General features: G+C 36.5%; 4 protein-coding genes across 5 annotated transcripts in view; 2 read left to right on the top strand and 2 right to left on the bottom strand.

Moving 5' to 3' along the window:
- Kdm3 (Lysine demethylase 3) overlaps window positions 1-8,926 on the bottom strand; it is a 93,731-nt gene extending 84,805 nt beyond the window's left edge. Inside the window, 1 exon segment of the mRNA XM_065300470.1 lies at window positions 8,304-8,926. Coding sequence (XP_065156542.1) covers window positions 8,304-8,462 — 159 coding nt within the window. The 5' untranslated portion in view covers window positions 8,463-8,926.
- Window positions 8,927-9,324: 398 nt separating this feature from the next.
- Window positions 9,325-11,963, top strand: LOC135790284 (uncharacterized). The gene is made up of 10 exons (XM_065300468.1): window positions 9,325-9,411; window positions 9,496-9,812; window positions 9,890-10,264; window positions 10,335-10,600; window positions 10,673-10,971; window positions 11,023-11,267; window positions 11,340-11,439; window positions 11,494-11,583; window positions 11,639-11,794; window positions 11,846-11,963. The coding sequence occupies exons 4-10, from the start codon at window positions 10,384-10,386 to the stop codon at window positions 11,903-11,905; spliced, it is 1,167 nt and encodes a 388-aa protein (XP_065156540.1). The 5' UTR covers window positions 9,325-9,411; window positions 9,496-9,812; window positions 9,890-10,264; window positions 10,335-10,383; the 3' UTR covers window positions 11,906-11,963.
- Window positions 11,964-12,520: 557 nt separating this feature from the next.
- On the top strand, window positions 12,521-22,172 carry LOC135790280 (uncharacterized). 2 transcript variants are annotated; one of them, XM_065300463.1, is made up of 9 exons: window positions 12,521-12,567; window positions 12,628-12,748; window positions 17,086-17,158; window positions 17,391-17,467; window positions 17,599-17,719; window positions 17,786-17,887; window positions 19,093-19,491; window positions 19,609-20,579; window positions 20,855-22,172. In XM_065300463.1, exons 2-8 carry the CDS (start codon window positions 12,717-12,719, stop codon window positions 20,554-20,556), a joined length of 1,752 nt encoding a protein of 583 aa, XP_065156535.1. In that variant the 5' UTR covers window positions 12,521-12,567; window positions 12,628-12,716; the 3' UTR covers window positions 20,557-20,579; window positions 20,855-22,172. The 2 variants fall into 2 exon arrangements, with proteins under 2 accessions (XP_065156535.1, XP_065156536.1); XM_065300464.1 differs by lacking the exons at window positions 12,521-12,567; window positions 12,628-12,748 and adding an exon at window positions 14,492-14,729.
- A 501-nt stretch (window positions 22,173-22,673) lies between these two features.
- dmpd (F-box protein dmpd) lies at window positions 22,674-26,737 on the bottom strand. Its single transcript, XM_065300465.1, has 3 exons — window positions 26,328-26,737; window positions 25,786-26,068; window positions 22,674-25,697 (listed from the first exon to the last, which is right to left on the bottom strand). The coding sequence occupies exons 2-3, from the start codon at window positions 25,999-26,001 to the stop codon at window positions 24,453-24,455; spliced, it is 1,461 nt and encodes a 486-aa protein (XP_065156537.1). The 5' UTR covers window positions 26,002-26,068; window positions 26,328-26,737; the 3' UTR covers window positions 22,674-24,452.
- Window positions 26,738-27,123: the final 386 nt, after the last annotated feature.

The following is a 27,123-nucleotide window of genomic DNA, read 5'->3' as shown; positions in this document are numbered from 1 at the left end:
ATTAAGAGCTAATTTACGTTGGATTATTTATTTTAGAGCTAAAACTAAAACTTCAGAGGGCGGCAACAAGAAAAAAATCAATGTGGGAAATAACGGACACCCTAATCTATATATATATATAAAAATGAATTGCTGTTCGTTAGTCTCGCTAAAACTCGAGAACGGCTGAACGGATTTATCTTATCTTGGTCTTGAATTATTCGTGGAGGTCTAGGGAAGGATTAAAAGGTGAGAAAAATTCGAATAATTGCTGGGAAAATCCTCAAAACAACTCTTTTCTATAGAATAAAATTTGACATTGAGATTCAATCATAGTTATAATTAAATAGTTGAATTCGAGATGGCGCGCTGAAGTGCATTATTGACAAAACTTTATATAATTAATTTCTTTAAATTAAAATTGCTAATCTTATTGATAGAATTGACTCTTACTACGAGTATGTCTAGAACAAGAGAGTAAAAACGAATTACATTTTTATTAAACACTGCCGGAACGAAGTCGCGGGCAACAGCTAGTAAGAAATAATAAAAATAAATTTTTATCAATTTTCTTAATATTTTCTCCAACAATTAATATTTTCGGCATAAAATCACTTCTTCCTAAGCTCCCATAAAACTTAATTTTTATATCTTCTTCATGAATAAAACTACCAGAAGAACTATATCACCCAATACTTCATAAACTTTATATTTATTCATATTGCATTTAAAGACCACTCGCAGTCACACATCTATAAAATATAGCAATAAAACTCTTATCACGCGTCCAGCTATCGCAAAGGTCAAGGATAAGCAGCTCCGCAACCAGTTATTTATAAAACTTGTCTTTAAAATATTCGAATTAATTTTCATTTGTTTATATCCAACACAAAACTCTAATCTATATGAATTAAAACACTTAAAATTGCTAATTTAATGTAAACATATGAGTATACATAAATATGCGCGGGATGATGAAAACAAATGAGTTTTTAATTAATTCTAATTGAAACACACGCAGCACTGACAAGCGTGTAATTATTTTCGCATGTGCGTCAACTTTATTTCGAATGTTAGCTATGTGTCAACGGAAAATAATAGTTTCATGGTGTTCGTTTGTTTTCTAAGTTGATGGCGCTTAAATATCATAAATATCTTCATATATTTTTTCATCTTGAGTTTTTCTTTGATTTATGAGTCTGATATCATAAATGTCACCTGAATTCTGTGAGAATATGTATGGTTAAACCTCCTGTAAGTCCTGTTTGTACAAAATAAAAGCCTCCTGAGGCATGAAGTGATGAAAAGAGACCATTAATGTGTAGTTGCATGAATGCACCAAGTATTCACAACTCACAGCGTTTTTTTTTCTGTTTTGCCAAAACTCACAAAACAAATATAGATAGGAATGATTTTTTAGAATACATAACTATACGTTTTATCGATCATGATGTATAATACATACACATTCCCTTCATTATTATGGAAATATTGTGAGAAGTAAAAAAATATAATTTAGTCCACTGCTAGTGGTGAATATGCGCTGTGGAGAGCTTGAATAAACACGTTGCCTGGATGCTTTTCCAAACACTTTGCACCTCCGTTTCCACGCGACCACCGCCCGGCAACGGCCGCAGCACACGTACTCGAGTGCAGCTGAGCAGCAGAAGAGCTCAACGCATCATTCAGGGAATCCCTCGCTTCAGCAAGTGCTTACCAGCAAGGGAGAGAATAGAATAGATAGCAATACTTTCATTCTCACTGCCAGGTAAAATAATCCATACTATTTTTAAATAAATAAAATTAAATTTAAAATAAACTCAAAAACTATTCACAATGTTGAATTTCGTCCTAAAATTATATGCCTCGTTAACCGTCTCTGTATGTCATCGCAATGTGCGTCTGACTATTTGAAGCTATTTATATCCGCATGCCTGTTTGTCTGCCAGGACTCTCCACCGGCCGCCAAGTGTCCTATAGGTCTCAACAAAAACTAAACGACCAAAATATAATTGCCCATGCTATGACATTTTCCACAAGCAAAACCCATGCCTTTGAGCTTCGAGTGAAACAATGAATAATTACACGTCCAACGTCCGTGGTCGTCATTACCCTTCATTATGTCCGTACGTGGGCTGGCTGGTCACATTTAGCAATTGGAATATTTCGAAATTGTCGAATGAATTTCATAAAGCCGAAACGTGCGCGTCGAGAGTTCACTGCCATTGAATCTAATACAGTCGCGTTGTGGTAGTAATTTTCAGTAATGGCAAATCGATTTCGTTGCCGCGCTGCAATCACCATTATAATCGACTAAACCTCAGTCCATCGCTCCGCCCGAATCGAGGTTCGTAGAAGCTCGAAATTGTACAAAATGTAAGTGCAAAGTTCCAGGGTGGACTAGCAGCTAGTGGAAACGATCGAATTTTCAAAGTTTAATCGTTTTGAAAGCGCTTCAGACCCCTTCCTACTGGGTTTAGACTAGCGCACAACAAAGAGTTTTTCAGTCGTTTAATGGTAGTCAAAATAAAGGGATACAGCAATTAACAAAAGTTATAGACTAAACTATTTCCAGCATAAAATAAAAAAAAATGTGCAATAAAAAGTGCAATATTTCAATTTTCACATGTATGTTATGCAATTTTGCAGCACACACGTGAAGCAAACCTGCAACTGCATCCAACTAAAGTGTTTTTATGTAATATCAATTAAAACCTTTAATTAAAAATTGTAGGATTTTATTTCGTTAACTGTAACGGGATGGGACGATTGCGCAATATATATAAGTACGCCTGAGGCTGTACGATGACCTAAAAACTAATGATTCATTGGATTTTTTTTTAGTTAAAATTTATTTTTTTAAGTTAAAAATCAAACCAGGATGTAGGCAATAGTTGAAACCTTGAATAATGTTACTCCAAAGCAGTTTTCCTTGCATATCCCTATTTTCCAATTACTTGCCTGCGTTTAATACACGCACTGTGCTTGAGTAGGTCGGCGAGATCGTTAATGGCACGCTTTTTTTGGCTGTCGGACGAGCGACGACGCACGCACGCGGCGCACACACCGCGTGTACTCGATACACCTATCTATAGCGGCGGGCGGGCGAACGTGCGGGCCAAACCGAAACGATCGGCAAGGATATTGACCTGCCGGGCGTTCTCGCCACGAGCCTGCCTACCCGGTCGAATTTTACACAATCACACGCGCGCACGCAACACAACACTCTACAGTCTCATGGTAATGGTATATACAGCGAAAAACAAAAAAAAACATCCAGTGCAATACATCACTGTGCGAAATTTTGCTAAAGCCTATAAAATTTTACGATTTTGCGAGATTCTAGGGCGTTTTAAACTTGACCTCATAACGTTACACAAGAATTTACATCGTTGGAAACTTTCATCGCCAGCGAAATAAATATTATAGGATAATAATCATAATAAGACTATGAGAACTTGAAAGTAATGCGTAATTTTTATACCGTTGCGCCACCACGCCACACAGCTACGTGGGCATAGATTGGATTTGGTGGAGATGTGAGCGGTTTTTATATTGACCTATTGTGTTTGTCGGTTACACAATCAGTTTCCCAACCTACAAACACTACGAGATGACGTACAGGTGCATCTAAATATTCTCAGAAACAAATTTTTATTTTGAAGCAGGTAAAAGTACTTTAGTCACGGGTTTTAGTCACGAGGAGAAAAAAACTTACAGATTTCTACCTTAATTCACTATAGTTTACTCTAGAAGTGTCTAATGACGTCATATTTTTAAACCTGTGATCTTTCCACATAACGAAACCCCGCGAGTGGGTTGACAGTGGGTCGCATGATTACAGTAGGCCCCGAAGCAGTTTCCACCGTCAGTGTCGTTGCCAAGAGCAACGCCTAGCAAGCAAACGCGTGCAGCGTACTGAAGGACCATTACGATAACGGGGCTTTCCTCGTCGAGCTTAAAGGGATGGAAACGCGCGTCTTCCACGGCGGACCCGTTACGATGTTAGCAGCAGTAGCAGCAGCAGCAGGCCCGCGAGTACCCGTACCGCTAGCACATTGTGCCCCATTCAATCCCAACAATCCTCCACCATCCTTACTCCAGCATACAGCTTTCTTGCCTGCAGAGTTAGGCTTTTACCTAAAATGGCCTAAAAGTTTGCCTCCTAACTAGGATAACTTGAAACAGCAGCAGCGGAATGCACGCCCGCATCGAGATGCCGATGCCTTCCAACCATTGTCTGATAACATCTACCAGGAAGGAGGAATAGAAGATAGTAAAATCCTATATGAGAAAGACAAGCATGAGAGAGACGTGGGTAACGATGGTAATGGATCCGAATTGCACATTTCCAAATGGCATCACATCGGATGTATAAACCTTTAGAATCCTACCCCTTTCGCGTTCCACTCCATACAATCCCTCATCCACACAGCAGTGGGGGTGTTCCATGCTTAGCTTAATCTACATCTCTATTATGGACTCCACTTGAGACAATTTTCTGCCGCGCTGGAGGAAAACCCAAGGCCACTACACCGGGGAGCAAACTTGTTCAAAGTGTTATAGTTATGAACATAGAAGAGTGCTAGAGGTGGCACTTTAAAAGATGCTGATACGCAAGACTTCGAAAACTACCAACTACCAACTTCAGCAAGAAGTCATTTTTGACGTTTTGAGACACAAGCAAATCAAAAATGGTTTCAGGTTTCTGTCCACAACCAGTGGTGTATCATTGAATCCGTATTAGGGCACATCCGGTTGTACAAACATGTCTGTCAACTTCCACCAGATACATTTGAATACATTTTATTTCCAAGACTGCAGGCAGTCAAATTCTGGTGCAGCACGGATGGCAAGAGACACAGTGTATCCTACACTAGGTGGAAGCCCAAAAGAGAACACTCTTAAGGTGAATGAACGGCCTCATGCATCGCGCGCGCACGCTGCCGCTCACATCGACCGCGCAGCACCTCTTCGCTCACACGCACCACGCGCGCAAGGTTTCTACTAATTTTATTTATACTCGGAGCACAAAAAGTGCACCGGCTGAATATTCGTATAGAAAACGTGCGACGGCGGCGTCGTCCGACAACTACTACTATTCTAGTACATGTACTCTCTTATTCGGCGGTGTGGCCGCAAACCGCGCGCGCAGTGGATGGCTACTCGCGCCTGCAAGTTGTTCTTATAATAAACGCGCAACTTTCTCTCGGGTGCGCAGCGCACACTTGCTGGTTCTTCTAGACAGCACGAAATACAATTTAGATAGATACTTATAAATAATGCAAAAACCACGCGCGCGCAAGAAATAAACAAACAAGAAAAAGAAATTCCGTTATCATTCATCAGAGAAAAAGTGTTAGAAACTTCACAAATCCGTAAAAAGAAAAAATAGTTGCATAAAATGAAATTTTCAGTTAATATTTTCAACGTATTAGTCGAAATTTAAATAATTAGGTCTTAATTATTAATCCGTTTTCATTTATCAGAGAAAAAATGTTAGAAACTACACAAATCCGTAAAAAGAATAAATAGTTGCATAAAATGAAATTTTTTAGTAATATTTTCAACGTATTAGTCGAAATTTAAATAATTAGGTCTTAATTATTAATCATTTATGATGATTGCCACGTGCACGCAATCGTTCTTCGTGCAAAACTGAATTATGCCTAATTTAAAACAGAACCAACACAATTAACGAATTTTATTCCGTAAACATATTTCAATTTCTGCTCCGAAATACACCCGAGTTATTTGCGTTAAGCTGCCGCTCTTCATGCGATAAATTATAACAAAACACACCGCCAGCCATAATAAACAAGTTCGACTTGTTCCTAATTTTGTTTTATTAAAATTGTATTTTATTCAGCAGGTCAATGCCGTTCACGGATGAAGCAACTTATATATTCCAGTTTTATTAAATAAAATGAAACATTTATAGTCTTCACTACGCAGAAACAAAAACAATAATACAAAAAAAAAGTTAATTATACGAGTGTTTACCAATACAGCAGGATATGCAGGCAAGTTCGTAACTGTTATTCGTGCTGATAAATAAATTAGGCATCATAATTACTAATTATGAAGTTTATAATTTAATTAACGTAAGGTTGGGCAGTCTGGTATCAAAACAATTAAAAATATTCGTATTGAATCAAATTGTACTTCAGAAGTCACAAAAATCACCTGCCAATGCACAAGTGCTTAGCGTAGAGCAAAAGAAAAGTATGAGGAAACAAACTGGATTCCAATAGGAGAAGGGTACCGTAGTCGTACCCCTAAACCAGGTTGTCTCTAAATACAGGAGTCAGCTTATATAATTTTGACACGAAATTAAACTTATACAAATATTTTAAATTCGAACAAATCGCATTTTTGACTATTTTTAGTTGAAAACAAGACTTAACTGTCAGGTTAGTTAATTAAATTTTATGATTTAACGACGCGTATTTTTTGTAAATAATTAAACATTGCTTAATTTTTTTGCTAATTTAACTGAGAATTTGTCATAAAATCGAGTATCTTTCGAAAAAAGAAAGAAAATTTACAAATATGATTTGTTTATATTAATTTTTATGTAAACAAACGAGAATGTTGCATGTCATTGGCAACAATCTTTGATAACGAACATAATTTAGCACATTAATGAACATAATGTGAACACACAATAAAATATACCGAAATACCAATAAGTAACTATGTGTTATCATAAATGCTTCAAATAAGCCTTAATCCACAGTTTAAACAAATCCTAATTAAAATTATTCGAAATTTTTGAATACCTGTATTAACTTAACATCCTGTATGATATTGTTCAAGTGTTAAACTTTTATAGAATATGCGCAGTTGCACACAGTACTCGTAAGTAAAAACAAAACAAATGCAGGTTGCATGTTAAATTGGTATGTGTTGCACATCTACTTATCTGGGAATTGTTTACCACGGAGTTTTGTTGTATTATTGTGCAGTTATTTGAAATATGTAATTTCCCCTTGTTTTATTAATCCTACATTTACCCAAATACCTACATTTGTTTCACGTGAGATATAGATATCTTCGATTAAAAAGATAGTTTTTAAAGGATGTGTTAAAAAACTTTCGGCCAAATTACATATTGACTGTTTTTTAATAAAAACAACTAAATTATTTAGGGAATACGACTTCACAAACCTATCTTGTCATTAAAATACCTCAAAGTACCCGAATTATACCAAATATACGATACCCTCAAACACAAACAAATCAATACTCGCAATAATCGGTTTATATTACATTATTACGCATTATTGACCACCAATCTGTTATTAAGTGCAGTTACCCACGACTGAATTACACCAATCTATATATTTATAAAAATGAATTGCTGTTCGTTAGTCTCGCTAAAACTCGAGAACGGCTGAACGGATTTATCATATCTTGGTCTTGAATTATTCGTGGAGGTCTAGGGAAGGTTTAAAAGGTGAGAAAAATTCGAATATTTGCCGGGAAAATCCTCAAAACAGCTCTTTTCTATAGAATAAAATTTGCCATTGAGATTCAATCATAGTTATAGTTAAATAGTTGAATTCGAGATGGCGCGCTGAAGTGCATTATTGACAAAACTTTATATAATTAATTTCTTTAAATTAAAATTGCTAATCTTATTGATAGAATTGACTCTTACTACGAGTATGTCTAGAACAAGAGAGTAAAAACGAATTACATTTTTATTAAACACTGCCGGAACGAAGTCGCGGGCAACAGCTAGTGATATATAAATATCAATGAAAAACAATCAAACGCATAGAGAATAAATGACATCACAATGTCACAAAACTTTACTAAACACGAACAAACAAGTTTGAGAAAACACAAAATACTCCATATTAGCATAGGATTGACTGATAACAAAGTATATTATGAACGCCACAGAGTTACCAAATATTTATTTACCTATAGATACTGAATAAATGCAATATTTAAAAATATATTGCGTTAATTATGTGAATATCACATAAAATATTAATATCTATCCAAATATCCAATTTATTACCCAAAAATAATCATTAGGAAGCATATTAATATCCTTTTATTATCAAGATAATATTCCTGAAACACCCGGTATATATCAGTGAGAATTCCAATGTACTACTACCCACTAGCCCGCGCTACGTGGAAGTATGCTGTGCGTTCAGGAACACACCCCCTTTTTCGATATCGGTCGAACCTGTCTGAAGCAAGTGCATCCGCACCCTACATATCCCCATAAAAAAAAAAACACAACCCACGGCCAAATCAAGAGTGAAAGTCTTAATAAAACGTGTGTCGCTAGTCGCATTCTTTACCTGCAGCTCCTTGTGGAAATTATCTTTGTGCGTGGCGGCACGTATCACACCTGCCCGCCAGCCCCATTCGGCGATCTTGCCCAGCTTCAGCTTGCTGAATCCACTGGCGACCGAGAGAAACCTCTTGCCGACAATCTCTTCGCGCGCCTTGCACGCCATGGTTATTATACTCCTGCTCTCCCTCGCCAAATTCTTCACCACCACAACCACAGGAATATTACCAACAAATAAAAATCACCAGGCACTGCACCGCACACGCACGTTCACATTGCTCATCCAATTCGTGTGGCCGCGCACCACTATCTACGCTGCGCTGATAACGTTAGGTTAAAAATGCACTCTGAACTCGGCGGGCATCTCACAGCCCCGAAATTCTCGCGCCGTTCGCGATTTGTAGTCTCGGTGTCTCAGTGGTGTGGACCCTTTCGTACCTTTTCTCCCCAGCCACACAAACTACTCACCCACGCACTGAGCACAATCACGGGTTTTTGAATTTGCACGCGTTTTTTTTTTCTTGGATTTGGATGCAACGAACGTTTGTTACGCACGCACGCTACGCTCGCGTACGCAAAACAACATAGCGCGCTTGCTGCCGCTCGCCGCGCACGATATACGCATATATAAAGATTTTCAATCTCGCTAGCTAGCGAACGAGGCGGCTGGCGCGCTCGGTACCCACCAGGCAGCGCCGGCGTTCGTGTTCGCCGCGCGTCGGCCGTTGTCGGGAAAGCGCGCGAGCTGGATTTCGAAAACCGGCTGCGACGCCGCCGCAGGCCTTGCAGGGCGTGCGATCGAACCGCATTCGACTCTCCGCAGCAGCACGGTTTTGCGTCTGCGGTTGTTTGCGCGGGCGGTTTGCTATAGGCAGCCCAATGTGCGCTCTCACCGCCATCATCAAGACAGCCCAAAGTTACTCAGGGATATCTTCCCCACAGCAACCTTTCGAATCGCACATGCAATGAGAAAGATATCCCGGAGCAACTAATTTCTGACCTGATTAATTCATACTTACATAGATATCTTATAATAACCGTATAGTGTTTAATACAATTCTGTCAACATGAATCAATATTCAGAGAAACTGAATCGCAGCGACATCTACACGCAGGTAACCAACTAATCTACACGACTTTTCTTAATTTACTAAAACGTTGATATCCTTTGTTTATTCGATTGTGTAATATTATTTCAGGTGTTATCTTCTTTTTAATTTGAACAACTCCAACATCCATGGAAGCCATAGTTTTCTTTGAGTAAATATAGCACTACCTATAAACCATATGACACAGAATTACAGATCTCTACCTGTTGTCATGTTGCCTCTTTTGGAAGCTGGTCATAATTTTCCAAGAAAATCCATCGTTTGACAAATGAATTCCTGCGCCAATGCCATCTTCAACTTCTCACAGTATCCAAAATCGCACTCTATTTCGATCTCTTCATGTTGTATACAGTATTCCAATGTTTTCAAATCAGATTCAGTGGATAACCAAACAATTTCACATGTGTGTTAGTGTAGTACAACACAACAATCCACTAGCAATCACAAGACTACAATATTCGAGCGTAGCACACTGATTTTCCAGCTTGGAGCACTTGCTGCGTGATACAACGCGACGTTGGGTACTGATGACGACTCAGCAATGGCAAACCGCATTCCGATAGTTATTTAATTCGCACTCAAATGACAATGATAATTGCTAATGAATGACAATAAGCTGTTTGTCGAGGCAAACATCGCTGCCGGTGTTGCCAAACATCCGCTAGGGGGCAGGCGGCGCACAACCTTACAACAACCTTGAAAATTTACAGCAAATTATTTCAAATTTGTTTTCAAAAAGATAGAATTTCATTAATAATAGTAAGTGAAACAATAATAAACAGCAATTATATTAATACTGTGTATGTATACATTAGATTTGTACACATTAGTAATCAAGTACTGATTATGTTTACTCCAGGTGAATATTTTATGTTTACAATCGGTGCCAACTACTAAAATATGATAATTTCTTTTCTTGTAATTCACAGCGTATAGCATTTGAAGACATCGACATGTTATTAGTCCGTACATTTCACTATGATAAACCGCATCAGACCTTACATTTGTACTGAAGATACAACTTTTTTAAAATATGAAAATATCCGAGCTGAACATTGCACTCTGGCAACAGCAATGCTACGTTACATATTCTGGCCTGACAATGAATTATTTTCGAAAATATTAAACATTTTCTATTATTTCATCCCTGGAATAATGACATGTGGCTTGTTTGGATATGTCTACAAAATAATCTGTAAGTTTTAAATTCAAAACTAAACTAAACTAAAAAACTGTAATTTTGATCTCATTTTTGCTTTGTTTTTAGGTATTGATAAACTGAAATTCACTGAATATATATCCGATTTAACTTTTATTCTGATAATCTTCATAGGCACCTGCATGGCAATATTTGTCAAACGAAGTAAAACAGGCGGATTAGTTCTTATAAACATAATAACCACTTCACCGTTCATCAGAGTCAAAGACGAAGTAATTAAGAGAAACTATGTTCCTATAAATCGAATAGTTTTTGTTGTATTCACTGGAATATCGTTGTTCTGGGTGATTGAAATCATCACATCGCCACTTCAGGCTATTTATATGGACTTTTTATATTTTCCATTCGTAAGTTCATCTTTAAGACAAAATTTTCAATACTTTCTAATACGTTTTTAGTATTACTTCGTTGATTTGGGCACTACACTTACAATTATATTCAATGTCGCTTTTCTAATGGAGATTTATTTCTTATTCATGATAATCTGGACGATAATAGCTGTTTACTATACGTTAGCTAAATATTTTGAATCGAATTGCGTTATGATTGTCAAAGCTTTGGAGAATTTAAAACTTGAAAAGGATTTATGGAAACGCCAAAAACGTTTTTCTTTTATTGTGCAGCATCATTTACTTGTTTGCTTGTAAGTTTGTTGATATTGAATTAAATTATGAATGTTTTAGTATAGCAATTATTTACTTTCTATTGATTTCAGATTTTGGAAAGCTGTGGGTGATTTAATCAAATATCCAATACTTATTATCGTTACATTTGGAACAGGAACATTCGCTTTAATGCTAATTTCATTATATATTGTTGGATCTTCCAATAATATTGCTTATTAAGTTATTACTTTAATTATATTTCAGGAATTTCAAGTTGTTATTTTTGCTGTGATGATTATGGCCATATGTATTGTCCTCATGGGGTGTTTCGTTTTTTATAGATTTGAAGACATAGTAAATGCTTTGTTTCTTAGCTTAAATTAATAATTGATAACTGATTATATTTTAGAGTATAAGATTGCATCACGCTACTTTTTATGCGATGCCTTGGGATGGAGATATTGCAATAATGAAGAAAATACTCTTTTTGAATTTAAGAATGCAATATTATTTCCATGTACCTATCGGGGATGTGACTGTGCTCACGAACGAATTAATATTACAGGTATTTACAACTTATTTATTAGGTTTTTAACTATTTAATTATAATTTTTAGCTGACACAAACAATTTATTCGATGATTACAATGTATTTAAACACAAATAAGTCTAAATAAGTGTTTAGGTGTGGTTTAATTCAACTTCTTTAATATAATAGTATATTGTTTTATGATAGTTTTGGTATGTATTAGATTTTCATCATTTTTCAAACAAAATTTCGCTGTCATTTTAGCAAATGACAACTAAGTGGTTTTCTGATTAAAAACTAGATGTCGCTGCATGTCCGTTCCACACATAATAAACCCAAGTATGAATCCACTATGAATCGCATAGCAAAACAAAGTGAGTGTTGTCCGCTGTCAGTTGTCAGCTGACACAAACCACAATCGTTTCGGAGCAACTCGCGTACTTGTACGCAGTAACAACGAACGTAAACCAACGTAAACGGTGAAAAACCGTCCGCGCGCACTGTACGATCCGTTTCAAACTCAGTATTACCGCGCGAATCCCACCGTACGCATCCAATTAACCAACATCAGCTGCATTTCAAACAAAAAAACAGAGAACTCTGTGCAACAAAGGCGAATCTCATCCTCACCATGTCAACAAGATTCGCTATCCAGTGCTATCGGTAACAATCACCTTCTGATCGACCACACAACGTTCAACCCTCAACCACCCAAAGAAAAGACTGATTTCTAGAATTATACATAATTTATTAGATGCTATTGTTTTATTTATCCCGGCGGAATAATAATAGTGCAACATAATAGAAGACGTAAGTAACATAGTGCCCTGAAAAATTGCCATCGTCTCTAAACTTATGTTCTAATCTTAGACCAACGCTTGAAATAGCCGTCGGAAGGAAGATTGGAGAGATAAAGGTGGTGGCTGAGTTGCAAAGAGGAGTGCAGCTGTAAATAAATCATGATTACGGGCATCATATCAAGAGTTGTTATGTAAGTACATATTCAATCTTATTACTATGATTGGTAAATTGTTTCACTTGTTATTTTCATCATCATCGCGTTGCGAATAAAGTGCGAATTGATTAGTGTAAGCAGACACGTGTTAAATAAATTTGCATATTGTGAAATAAGCACACACAATATACAATCGGCTGTAATTAGCATTTTAGTATTGTGTTTGTGCAAATTATGAGTGAAATTGTATTTGATATTTTATATTGGGACGTTTGGAAGGACAAACGCATAGGTGGCAAGTTCATGACTTTTCTGTTGCGGGGAAATCGATACATTTATTTGTCCCGCTTATAATGGTAACTAGGTTATGTTTTTATCAGTGTTTTTGCATAGAAAATTATTGAAATTTTTAGTTTTTTTAAATAATAGTTATTGGTTTGAGCTATATTTTGGTTTATAAATGTTGTTTAGTCATTTATTTTCTTATTTATCAAGTGTGTATTTTTATAAATTGATTTATTTCAAGGAAATGATAAAATTATATCTGAAATCATTGATAATTATAGTTTTTTAATTTTATATTTAAGTATTAATCGTTTATGACTCAGAAACGTTGGTCGATATTCATGTATTTAATCCTCTCGGTTGGAATGACTGAAAGAAGTTTTATCCAAACATGGAAAAGCCTTGAAATGGATTGCTATCTAAGTAACACTAAAATAACATATGTTTAATTATATTTTTTTTATTTGCATCACTCGTGAATTACTTGTCCTTTTGTGCTAAATTTTATTATATTAAGATCTTGAAGATCGGCTTAAAAGGTTTGCTTGGACGCGTAGTGACGATATAAACTTCTGTTTTTTATGTTTCTGTATTCGATTCTGTCGATTTGAAGGTGAAGTGGGTTCAATCCACCAACGCACTTCAAGTTAATTTAACTTTCGAACTTGAGGAAATAATATCAACCGTTCTACGTTGTATTAATGTAGAAAGTAGAATCGATATTGTGATAGTTTTTTAATACTGTTTTTTTCATTAGTGAGTAATTAAATAATGATTTTTTGTTGATTCTTTGTGTGTGTGTTGTTTTGTCGGGTTTAATTTTAACCGCAGTGAACAACTGTGACTCCTCAGGAAGCATGAATGTTGACTTAAGTAATGTCCCAATTGGAACGAATGAGAATCATTTAGTTACAACTAAGAAATCCAAAAATATATGAGAATTTGGAATAAAATAAAAACTTTTCACTTTTCTAGAATTTTTTTTTATACATTATCATCTAGGAAACTAATTTAGGTAATACCAGTTGTCGCAGGTTGTCCACTACTGTTTTCGTCTTTGTTTCATATCAAATTTGGCTCTCGTAGATCTAACACTACTCTCGACTCCACCCGGCTGTTTCTTTATTTTCGTTTATGCACAACACGACGCCGTGTGGGCCTGTGCACGTTGTGCGCGTCGCGACGCACTGAAATTATTTATAGCGAGAGAGCAGAGCTGCCCAACATATAACAGCGGTCAAAATATGTTGCGCGGTGCCTCGCGCAGTTTGTTTCGGTCTTTTTCACATGCCGCGCCAACTGCACGCACACGCACCCCGATGCTTAATAATAATGTTTTAATTCGAGTGCACTGCATCATTGCTGCTGCCTGCGCGTACTTCTTCGTCTTCTAAATTAAATTTAAATTTAGCACCAGTTTAATTTACAACTACATGCAGATGTAGATGTACATTCCTGGCATGAAAGCGAAAGGCTCGATGGAATCGTAAAGAGGCGCTGATTCCAGGAACAAATAAATGTGTGTATTTTGGTGACTTTACTTCTTGAGGAACTGTTTTATTAGTCATGTCGAAGCCGAACCAAATTCAAGTGCGTGTTACTTTTGTCTGGAACGGTCACACATTGGTGATTTATATTTAATTATGTCCTAAATATGTGAAGATTTCTTCATCTTTAATTTCTGGAAATGGCGAGTGATTTTAAACAATATATTTAAATGCCATTTATTTGTGTAAGTAAGGTATATGTAATCACGTAAATCACATGAATTTTCATCTATTTTAATTTCAACTAGCAATTTCTCATCAAAGTAAAATTTGAATGAAAACGGAAATGAATGAATGACGACTGAACACAAAAACCTATCTACCTGGGTCTACTGTTGTTCAATTGAACATGCGCACACGATTATTTTGTGTATTGTGTAATTTGTAAATTACCCAAGCGATTTTGCAGCAATTCATTATGCATTGCTTCGAAACCATATCTAAATCCACAATCCACACCGAAAAAAGTTAATTTTTCGTTGATTCTGAAATTAAAACTACGCGCAATTTCAGTACGGATGGTTTTACAAAGTGTTGAGTTATATGCTGTTGAACTTTAATGACAAAATGACGAAAGTTCTTTACTACAATAACAACAATAACGCGTAACGAACGGAACGAACAAAACAGACGCGCGAAATTGAACTTTACGTGCCATTTTTATTCTGGCTGCGATTTGTTTCTTTTTCTATTTTCATTGTGACCGTAATGAGATTATAATAACTCTAAACTTTAAAACTGCGATATTAGATGTAAGTCTCGATAGAAATACGTTGTTTAGTGGGCGCGCAGTAATTTTAGACTTTTTGCGAGGTGAATTGTTGTAAGTTGCGAAACGCAAGAGGTTTTCTTTTGTTACGAACGAACGCGAATAGCGTTTCCATTTCCTCTCAACTTTAACATGTAACTATTATAGTTTTACTGCGTGTTTACTTGCACTTTCCATTTGGTGAGCTATATTTATTTATTTATTGAAATCGCTGCATATTATTTATTTTGAATTACTTTAAGTAAATGGAGCATTATTTTTCTATTTTCTGTTATTCTTTTTATAACTTTGCGATAGTGAATTATATTTATAATATTATTGTTGCTTCACATTTATAATTTAGTAAATGCGGAATGGTTTGACCGTAGTTCCGTGTTTTTATACTTAAATTTTGGATTTATTACGGAATCACGACCCAATAACTTTGAATTCACATTTTTATGAAATATCCATGAATGAATATATTTATTTATTAAATTATTTTGTCCGTGAATTAAAAATAAAAGACTTATTTATCAGGAGATGTCTCTCAAAGGAAATAAAATCATTCCTTTGTTTTGAACGCTTAATCGTCTCAACGTTTTAATGGTTGTTTTGTTTTTAATTAACATTTAAAGCACGTCTTGATATGATTGTCAAGCAATTGGCAGCGAGCCTATCTGCAGTTGAGTCATATATTTTCGACTGAATAATTGTTTAATCATCTTTATAAATAATTACTGTTGGGCCTACGCCTATAATCAAGATTCAAGGTAATAACAAATCGATTTTTCTAACTGCGCGTTTTGGCAACTCTAAAAGTATACCACTTGAATAAATTCTGTATCTGAAAACAAATTGCATTCAAGTAATTATGCATTTTGTCTCCGTATGACTTGCAAATTGATTCGTTTTTTATTACTTCGTAACAAAAGAATTAATTGTTAATTACGCATTGATTGAATTCCGATTGTTCTCGTGTAATGTGCATCGCAATTCACACTGCAATTTATTCGTTATTTCGGTGCTGCTTGTTTGATCACACCTCTCTCATACCAGCCGATTCCCGAGCCTAATATAACTCTAAAAATGTTACTAGTCGAAGTACCTGGCACTAATCACAGCCAAATTGCGCCTGGTCCTTCATCCTACCAAATAACAAAACGCCGATCAGGCAGAAGTAATCCTACCGCAAGTCAAAACACGAAAGTTGTGAAAAAATCGCGTCGACGTCGTCTATTGCATCTCAATGTTGCTCTGCCAGTGGTGGCGCTCCTGAAGCTATTCCGAGACGTGGTGCACCTCACCAACTGGTGGGCCCAGCGCGCTTTGGAATCGGTGCGCAGTGGCATCGTCAGTGTCAATGTGAACGTGCAGTCGGCCATTGTGAACGTCGCGAACGTGACAAACAACATTCACGTTGTTTTCCAATCGTCCGCAGCCTCAAATCAGGATAATGTAGATTTTGAATTTAGTTTAGACGAGGATTGTTCGGAAAATTCTGAAAGCAATCAAGATTACGAGTACAACGTGGAATACGAACGTGAGACGACTGAATTTGAGTATCAGGAGACGTTTCGACGTGTGACAGTCGATCAAACCGAGTTGAAATTGTCGCGCGCTGGCGATGTTGGCGGATTCTTGATGGCAAACCTGGCGGAAGTGACGCGCTCGCTGCGAAACTACCTGGGACCCGCCGCGACGTCGAAAGTGAAGACGCTGGGCGCCGTATTGCTGGGGATTTGGTTCTTTCAAAGGGTGTTTACTTACATGCTGCTCTATCCGATTTTCAGATTACTTTTCGGGACGCTGTATCCCGCCTATGCGAGTTATAAAGCTGTGAAATCCAAAAATGTGAAAGAATATGTAAGTAATTTTAATTTAACTTTTAATTTAACTTAAGTTTAGTGCAGCTTTTAATATACGAGTAAGTCAATCTATTTTCGGACGAGTTCTTGCACTCTGATGAATTTAGGCTGACTAAAAGCTGCGCAAACCTCAATCGAAAATTCTTTGCATGCAAAACCCCGAAATGTAAATAACTCGCAACTAGTAGAACGTGTAAAGGAGAGGAGCTCATGCTGCGAATGTTTTCCAGGTCAAATGGATGATGTACTGGATCGTGTTTGCGCTTTTCACGTGCGCCGAAACTATCACAGATGTTTTCCTAAGTTGGTGAGTAACTGCCGCAGGCGCACTTTGTTCACTTGCACTTTTAGCGGCATAAAATGAAGCTATATTTACCTTCAACAGGAAATACGCTTGGAAAGTTCAATAACTCGTGTGGTGTTCGTGTTTAATTTCAGGTTTCCGTTTTACTATGAAATCAAAATTATCCTGGTCATCTGGTTGTTGTCGCCGGCGACGAAGGGTTCAAGCTTTTTGTATAGGAAATTTGTTCATCCTATGTTGAGTAGCAGGGAACAAGTAAGTTTTTTTTAAATCGATGATAATTGATGGTTAACAAAACATAAAATTTAATATTTTTAACAGGAAATTGATGAATATATATCGAAAGCAAAGGAGCAGAGCTACAAGCAAGTCCTGGACATTGGACAGAAGGGAGTCAATGCTTTAATGCAAACAGCTCTCAAGGTATGTCTACTTAATAACATTTTATATGAATTTACTTTACTTTACTGAAAAAGCTAATTGTCATGCTTTAACCGCTTGCCATGCTTTTTTTTTACTTTGTTTCTTTAACTCTTTAGCAATTACCTCGATTAATTTTTGCGTTGTTTTCTTTTTGTTTTGTTTTATTGTGTTAACCAGAACATTCCTCCCTTGTCGATGGTACAATCAGTTTCCGATCCATCGCTAAATCAGCATCTTAACGAGCACAGCGCCACCGACGGCATTTCGCTTGCCCCGAAAAAGTCTCAGTCTATGAATTTTGATCTGGATTCGTTTTCTTCTGACGACGACTTTACACCATACGAAACTACTTCTCATGATGCACCAGTAGTGAAGGAATCTACACGCTTGGACAAGAAGTCTAAGACCAAGAAGGTTAAAGCTGATAAGGAGAAACCCGTCCGCAAGAGTAACAGAAAGATAGTGAAGACTGATTTTTGTGATGTAGAGACCGACTGAATGCTTACGACATAAAAACATAACAATTTAGACTATGTAAAAGATAAAATTGGATAGATTTACTTACTATTTTTGACTGAGCGAGCAAAGAAAAGCGGTTTTGATGGAAATGGCCGCCACCTAGCGTTAAATTCACGTGTTTGATATTGTTTACATTTAAATTTTGTTTTGTGTACCAGTTTTTACCAATATTTATATAGAAATTGCTAATTTTTAATGTGTTTATGTGTTATTAGCTTTAACTTACTATAATTTTAATTAATTAATTGATTAAATTGATTAATTAATTGATTTTATTTTTAATCATTTTAACTTACTGCGCATGCCAACGGGATTTGAGTGCGTTTTCTCAAGAATATCAAATTCCATGTTTTAATAACTACTAAATGGATTAAAAGTACAATAAGAAATGTTATCTTCTTTAAGTATATAATATTGCTGCAAATTTCTGAGCACCCTTTAATATTTCAACCACTGCACTGCAATTTGTGTGATCATCGACGTAAAACTTTCTCTCTCATTCGAAATAATTTATATTAATTTACAGTATTAAACGTTTTCAGTTTTTGCACAATAGTCAGCATGCATGACTTCATTCAAGCATTTATTTATTTAACGTAAGTCACTTGTCCTAATTTTCAATTCGAATCAAACAAGTTTTTGTTTAATTTCCTGTTGTGAATGTTAATATATTTATTCATTTTTAGGGTGGAGGTGGATTAGTTAACCAAATTCGCAAATCCTACAGCCTGAGTGACCTTACCGACCCGCGGCACGCAGCACACGACGATGATGCCATCAGCGAGATCGACGGCGCGCCTCTTCGGAAGCGCAGTCCGTCGAAGAAGCGTGCCGCGGGTATTTCTACTTCCATGTACTTTTCCGAAATTGACGTGCGCACAGAAGGAATTGTGTCGATACAATCGGCGGATGATATCAGCTCGGGGTATTCCAGCAATGAGACGTTGTTACAATTAGCAGGACAGTCGCTTCCGAAGCTTCAACAACGGGAAGCTCTCGCGAGAGGCGCGTCCATGAAAGTGAGACCCACGAGGGTTACACGAGCTGCGGCCGTTAGCGCAACAAAAAAGTCTGCTACAACTGATGTAAGTGTATATTATTTATCTAATCTATGAATTGAATATGAATTTTCTCTTAAATGTGATTATTTTCTTTCTTTTGTGCGTGTTATTTGTGTTTCTTTAACGTTTCGATTATATCAGGAGGGGATAGGCGAGGAGGATGTAATTTTCTTAAATGATAAACCTGAAAGATTAGATGCTATTCCAACTATCTGTGAGAATCCTCCAAAACGCGCTTCCTCGTCGCAATCATCAAGCGACAACGAATTTTTGGACACTATCGACGCTAGCGATGAAGAATCAGAGTCCGCCGTACGCGAAATTCCGATTCAACCAGTTGTTCAGTCACGCTACCAAGGTAATTCAATTAATAATCAGGGATGTGAAGATGCGGACGTCGTCCAGCACGATACTAACAACCCAAATAACCAAATTTTAAAAACTACACTCGATGTGCCAGAAAATGAAGGAAAAGAATCTGGTTTCATAGAAAATTTTACTAAAAATGAGGATATTGATAAGGAAATACCAATAATTGAAGAAATTTTAAACGAAACGGATAAAAAGGATCTAGAAGAACCAGTAATAGAGCAACAGATAGAAACAGTTGAAGCAATTTCCTCAAAATCCTCTGAAAATCTCGTTAACAAAGATAAAGTAGAAACCGTAACAGAAAAATTAGAATCAGTTGAAGCAACTTGCTCAAAATCCCCTGAACAACCTTCAGAAGATATTCCGGAAGTTCGCCGTGGAAAATACCATAAGAAAACCGCCCCAGAGCCCCCAAATCAATCAGGAGCAATCAAAGCAACACTTGTTCTACAACCAGGAATAATCAAACCACTAGGAGACGATGAAGTTTTCTGCCATTCTCCGAAAATGCGCCGTAAAACTAAATCCAAGTCACGTTCTCCGTCCCCATCACCCAAACTTTACCGAAAATTATTCAACAAGTCGCCAACTTTGAGCAAAAAGGACGTCAAGGACCCCAAAGATTCAGCAATGGCGAAATTCATGGGACTTTTTAAACACGATGACAAACGTGCATCTTGGCACGGATCTTCCAACAGTGTTGAAGACAAACCTTAGAAGAATGGAACCGATTTACGAAGGCATGGAATTCACATTAGTGTGCCAATTATATAGTATAACACCGCAAACAAGTTAACGATTAACCGAACCTTTTTCTTTTACATTTTTCTTGGTTAACTTAGTTTTGGCGTTGTTTTCTTTTGCAGATGATGAAGCTGAAACAATAACTAATCGTGTAACGTTTATTTAATGTACAAAGTGTGTGTGTAATTGGTGTTTTGTTCAATTTTAGCGCTTGAGTTGTTATTTACAACATTTCTTTGCATGATATTAATAATATTGTTTATTTTTACAGGAAGTCGGTTCTACTACACTACCTCGCGTTAAAAAACCACTGAAAAAGAAGACGCTGTAGGTGTAATTCTAGATGTAGAAAAACTACATGCATAGAACTACAGTCTCACGGAAGACTCGTCTTCGTGTGTCTACATTTACTCCTCCAACAAGTCTGACAACGTCCTTAGTCTGTCTTAAAACAACCTGAGCTTGATTGTATTGCATTTTCCTCATGCAAGAACAAAACTAATTCATTAACTGCGTTCATCCACACATTAGAAGTGAATATCATATATTATATAACTTGTAATTAGTTATGCAGGCCTGTAGATATTTGCGAAACAATGAATAACAAGCCAATTACAAATGAATAGTCAGCTGGTGCAATATGCGGTGAATGGCAATGAACTATAAACTTTAACTTGTGATAAACACTTTAAGTTATGCTTTTATTTCGTTTTGGGTTTCAAAATATGGGCGAAAATACGATTTGCTCATTATTTATACAAAGCGCTACATCATTTAGTCACAAAAAACGACTCTCGTCTTCGATTCTTATATTGTATAGAAATAATCGATTTAAGATGTATCGTAACTAGAATAATTTGTTATTAATCGGAGAGATTGTTGTGATTGATGAGTGAATGCATATGAAATATGGATAAATAACAAATACGTTAAATACTTTTAGAACATGAACGTTACTGATCTAATTTTAGGACAATTACCATTGTTACAGCAGCGAAAAGGACGAAACCTTAAAAAATCAATCAACGATTACATGTTTCGTCCAGGAAACTATATTTCTAGTTTAATTGACTCTTAAGACATTTATGTAACAAGTCATCTTGATTTAATCCAAGTTAAACAATTTTATCACTGTTAGGATTGTTGTGTTATCAAAGAGCTACATTTATTTAAGATGGCGTCGGTATTATAAATATAAACAGAATTGCAGGGTGTAGAATATCCCGGAAACTAACGTAGCTAGTCAAAGATTTACTCGTAAAGTTGTAGAAAGGTGTGTAACGTGTGGCGACTGAGGAGATTGTATAAAATACTGATCTTATCTATAATGTTTTCTTCCAAGTACATGTGAGGCAATTGCTTGTATCCAATTATTTATCTATTCTAGAGTAAATTATTGATTGTATTTACCATATATATATTTGTTTTATGTATGTTTTGATTCTTGAATCATCAATATCAATATTTTATGTATAATTATACTTTTAAGTGAATTGATGGGTTCACGTGACGTTTTATATACTTGGGCGAAACACTCGTTTGTGTAACAATGTGAAAATAAACTCGAAATGAGAACGATGCGTTGAAAACATTAGTTTTACTGCAATTTTTAGTTGATTTTTGTCTAAAATGGCTGCGCAGGCTCACAGAGTACTTAATCCAACTAGGATTACTTTGATTAACATTTAAAGCTTGGTTTTATAGTTTTATCTGCCTTGAAATTGAATTCAAATAGTTTTAATCATGATTTTAATATTTTTGTCAAGAACATCTCACAAGAATGGAAGTAAAATCAGTAACACAACACGATTTAATCCAAAAATGGAAGAAATTAGTTTAATTATCAGTTACAGAACAGTTTCTGGTATTTTCTCAAGTTGTTCTTGTGAAATTATTTAAAATTGTTGTTGAAATACTACAGCTGAGATGAAAAACCGCGAATAAAACATCAAAATTTCATTTTAGAATAAAATTCAATCACTTTTCACTGTAACTCAATAGATATTCTTCTTGCACACTTACTTGTTTCCCTGGTGGTGTGTTATCTGCTTCTCAAAAAACGAAACAAGTCAATATGTAAATAAAACACATTTAGTCAGTTTTAATACGTTTAATTCTTTTGTTATTCACTTCTGTTTCTCTAAAAGATCTATTTATTGTTCATGTAATAATAATGTTAATGCTATTTATGTACAAATTTCATCATTTTGTTTCGCTTACCAACTAGAATTAATGTCGAAAATTATTTAAAGTATCATGACAATTCAATTAAACTCTGATAACTCCCAACTCGTTAATGTGTTAACACTAAAGTATACGATTATCAATCGATAAGAAAAAACCTCGATGGCGTAAGTTTCATCCATTATTTTTCCGCAAAAAGAAAAAAACACAAAATGAACTATAATCGAGTAGATTCAAATATTCAACTATGTACAAACTCATTTGAATTTCTCATTAGATAAGGTACTGAAGAACGAGCTAAATCAATGAACTAAACGACCAACTGTTTGTGTGACACAACAAACGTTTAAAAGTACTTAAAACAATCGATACACATTCATACGAGCAGGCGTTACGTTTAAATGCAAAACATTCAAAGCACCAATCAATCGATGGCTATAGTAAACAATTATTTACACAAATTGTTCTAACATAAAATTAAAAGTGAACTAAGCTAGGAGTGCTAAGGGTTAAAAGTGCGATCGTAAATCTTATTTTAAAGCAAAATAAACTAAAAATCGAATTGCAATATTGATGAGATGCACAGTAAGCGACGTAAAACAAAAAACGATTCAGAATCGAGGCAACTTCACGGCATTAACAGGCGGGCAAACATTAAATTTACATTTTTGGGGAAGGGGCGGCTTTTCGTTTTACATGTTGGTGTCGCATGGTATTGCGTTTTAGCTTAGTTTTGTACATGTGCTTTCCTTGAGATCCGACAGGTGTGAGGTGTGTGTGTTTCATTGTGTAATTGTGTGTGTGTGTATGCAAAGTAGTGAACGTTTTATACTCTTTAAAGCACCGCATCAGTCTTGAATGACGTTCGCCCACAAACTACACACATAAATTACAATCGATCTAGCAGTCAATTCGTAATTAACAATGTATCACTTAGTAGGTAATTAACAACGTTTTGCCATCTTCTAAGTAATCAACTTTAATGGGTAATTCTACGCGCAACTTTTTCTGGAGTTGATTTGTTTTGATTTTCTGATAAATTTCAAAAGAATTCAGTTGGTTTTGGGTTTGAGTCACAATTAGTATGTGTTCAATATTAGTACTGAGAGTTTTTTATGAGCAGAATAATGGTTTGTTTTTATGTCTTCCTGCTGCTATAATATAATAACTGTTTCCTGCCTGAAATTACAAAATTAAGTGTGTATAAGATTTGCTTCCAAGTTATATAAATATAATTTTTTTCTATTTTTTCTCTGACTTTAATAAAAGAATTGTAGCTGCAATCAAAATAATCTAAAAAAATTGCAGATTCAATCTTCAATTACTAGCAATGCAATGAAATGAAAATAGATTGAGGTTAGTCGATTTGATTCTTTTTATATAATTTCTGCACGTTTTTCTTTTGATCTCCTTACTTAAATGTCAAAATTTTCTGTCATTCTTCTCAAAATCCACAAAAATAGGAAACCCTTGTGAGAACTTACTTCCTTTCTCGTGTATTAGTCTGTCATCTGTTCATTTTCAGTAATAATTATGTGTTTTTACCCTTTTATACGTAAACATAGAAAAAATTTCAACCGTCAAGAAAATAAATGTGAATATTGAATGTCGCACGTGTGTAATCTAATAATTCCTCCCCTCGTCCATCGTGTTCATCCTTAGTTCTAGTCCTAGCCTTAATTAACTTACAGCTTAACACGCTTACGCATCTTGCCCCGACGTCCTGAGTTCTTGCCGGAGGCCGGTGTCTCACCTTCCAGCTTCCGCTTGCCGCCTTTCTGCACGCCTCCAACAACCATCGGTTGCACAGCCTCATCAGTTTTCTTTTCACTACAAACCTGCTGATCTTCTTCCAATTGATTGGCTACCTGTGAAGTCACCATGTCATCACCCCAGTTCTCTTCGTTCTGCTCCAGGGCGGCGACATTCGGCGTATTAAAAATGGCGTTCGCCATTTCTACCTGGTCGAAATCAGGCGGCAACTCATCACATTGATTTGCATTCAGGAGGTCGTCACTTGGAGGAACAGCATTGCTTCCGCAAGCGTTACAAAACGGAGGTGTCGCCGGCGACTTGGACCTCCAATACTGAAGCTCCGTTTTGCATTTGTTCAACTCCTGCAATAACGTCGAAAACTTCCGTGATATTTCATCGTTTTTCTTATCGTATTCATCCATACGCGTCGTACACTCCAAAGCAGTCTTAGATTGCTCTGTTATTAACTTCTGCTGTTCTTTGATCTGTTTTTGTTGATCGGATGTCTTTCGCTTACAGTTCCTCAAATCCCTCTTGAGTGATGACAATAGATTATTATAACGTTTCATCCCCTGTCGAATTTTCCTGATTCCAGAAACCATATTCCTCTGCGGAGCTTCCTCCTGGTCAAGATCAGCTTGACTGCTCCGGCCGGTTTCCTTGCCTTCCTCCGGCCCCAAAGGCGAGGAATCCATCTCAATTGCTAGATAATTATTCGTCGTCGCTGGGAAACAGCTCGCAGAGTAATCTGTCAAAAAGTCAGCACCAAAATAGGCGATTTCTGGTAGGTCTGGTTCAATCTTCTCCTTGAAGTACTCCATCGCCATTGTCGACAAGTCAAACAGTTCATCTGTGACTTTATACGGACGATTCAACTTCGGAGTGTTTCTGATGTAGGTCAGGATGTTGTAAACCTCGTCGAGGATCTCACCGGGGAAGAAGCAGCAGTGCTTGCGTTCAATATGCTTCCCAAAAGTCATCTGCAGGAGTGTCAAACGCATGTGCAGCGTTTCGATGATATCACTCTCGCAAGCGAGGTGGTGATTTCTGCGTGCTGACTCACGTCGTGGCATCTTCCCCTTGATCTCCTGGAATCGGTGCAGCATTTGTGTTTGCAGGCGTTGGAAGGTCACATTTAGCAACTGCCCGCAGTACGAGTCAAATTTGCAGCATACCTGGTAATAGAAAACAAACAAAAACATTCAATATAAACAAAAGCACTATTCTAATGATTCACAAACGATAAAATCGTTTATTACTTACCAAACGTAGCTGGCAGATGTTTTTAAAAGTCAGGTAGCCAAAGATTTTCTCCCAGACTTCCTGTGGCAGCTCCAGCAGATTCCTATCGAAACTCGTGGAGCTTCTAGAGGGTGAAACGCACACGGCCAGCGCGCTATTCCTGGTTGTCCTGGTGGAGCCAGAGGGACCAGCCTCACAGCTGCCATTCACATTGGACATTTGTCGAGTTGAAACCATGTTCAAGCCTCTACTCCCAGCTGGATTCACTCAATGCAAATGATTCAATGAAATATGAGCAACTCAACTGGAAATTAAACAATCAACATAAATTATCATCGTTATTATCATCAACAAAATAAGAGTGAAAGACAATGTAGTGCTTGCTCAAGTAGTTATTGTAATTCTTTTGTTTTTGCATTGATTGTAACAAGGCACCTGAATGGAAATCAATTGTTATAGGTTACACACTATTTGGCCAATTATCTGTAAAGTTTAATTATGAAAAACGACATGTTTCATCATTAAAAGCTAGCGTTAGGTGAAAAAATCAAAGGCTTGCTTACCCGTACTGATCGGACGATTTTCCACGATATTTTATACGCTGCCCAGCATCCCAAATCGACCCGAAATCAATTACAATCGTCGATTATCTCAACGCTTAAATTCTGCTCGCACGCTGCGTGAGTTTTTATCATTCGCAGCCAAAATTGCGATCCGTATCGGGATGCAACGGGCTACCTTTCGTCTACCTTTACGATCGAGAGTCTCTCGTCTGCTGCACGATCGGAGCAGTAAGAATGTCAGCGTTAGACGTGATGCTCGTTGAGAATAATTCTCGCAAAGTTAGCATGCACAGAGTCTCTAGATGGCCGCTTAGTTTGCTTGAAAATTATACGACGATGGCTGCGTCGGTGAACATTGTGCGATTTGTGCGAGACTCGTCGGAGGAACTTGTGCAATAGTATGCATAGGCAGCGAGTGAGTCGAGCGAGCGAACGTTATGAACGCGCAAGCGTATTACAACTTTCTTTGTTGCATTTTACCTGAAAAGCGCTTAGGAAACAAATTGTTTGAGGCATAACAGCATTAAAAACATTCTTAAGATAATAATTTATATGATAAAAGTTGAATTTGTTTAATTTCATCAACGATATTGAAGATTTTCCTTGATGATTTCAGTGTTGCATTACGTTGCAGGTATGTCAACATTGGACGACAAAAAACGCCACAATTTATTCCTGGTTTATTATAATTTGCAATGTAATAAATTTTTATTTAGTGCTATGCATTCTAAATCAAATTATTAAGTAATTTAGGGTGAATTATAAGGATTATCGAAGATATTTACGAATGAAATTT

The sequence above is a fragment of the Atheta coriaria genome, unplaced genomic scaffold (genome assembly GCF_025399875.1).
Source record: "Atheta coriaria isolate IRGN ID8LTWV9N9 unplaced genomic scaffold, Caltech_Dcor_3.1 hic_scaffold_4_pilon, whole genome shotgun sequence".
Classification (NCBI taxonomy): domain Eukaryota; kingdom Metazoa; phylum Arthropoda; class Insecta; order Coleoptera; family Staphylinidae; genus Dalotia; species Dalotia coriaria.
The sequence above is the reverse complement of the archived record's forward strand: the minus strand, read 5'-3'. Positions and strand labels throughout refer to the sequence as shown.

Excerpts from the sequence above, each read along its gene's own strand:
- LOC135790280 (XM_065300463.1), top strand. The coding sequence starts at position 12,717 with ATGATTACGGGCATCATATCAAGAGTTGTTAT. Across the intron at positions 17,159-17,390 it reads CCAAAAATGTGAAAGAATAT|GTCAAATGGATGATGTACTG; the intron begins GTAAGTAATTTT and ends AATGTTTTCCAG. Across the intron at positions 17,468-17,598 it reads ACAGATGTTTTCCTAAGTTG|GTTTCCGTTTTACTATGAAA; the intron begins GTGAGTAACTGC and ends GTTTAATTTCAG.
- LOC135790284 (XM_065300468.1), top strand. The coding sequence starts at position 10,384 with ATGATAAACCGCATCAGACCTTACATTTGTACTGAAGATACAACTTTT. Across the intron at positions 11,268-11,339 it reads CATCATTTACTTGTTTGCTT|ATTTTGGAAAGCTGTGGGTG; the intron begins GTAAGTTTGTTG and ends TATTGATTTCAG. Across the intron at positions 11,440-11,493 it reads TGCTAATTTCATTATATATT|GAATTTCAAGTTGTTATTTT; the intron begins GTTGGATCTTCC and ends ATTATATTTCAG.
- dmpd (XM_065300465.1), bottom strand. The coding sequence starts at position 26,001 with ATGGTTTCAACTCGACAAATGTCCAATGTGAATGGCAGCTGTGAGGCT. Across the intron at positions 25,698-25,785 it reads ACATCTGCCAGCTACGTTTG|GTATGCTGCAAATTTGACTC; the intron begins GTAAGTAATAAA and ends TTCTATTACCAG.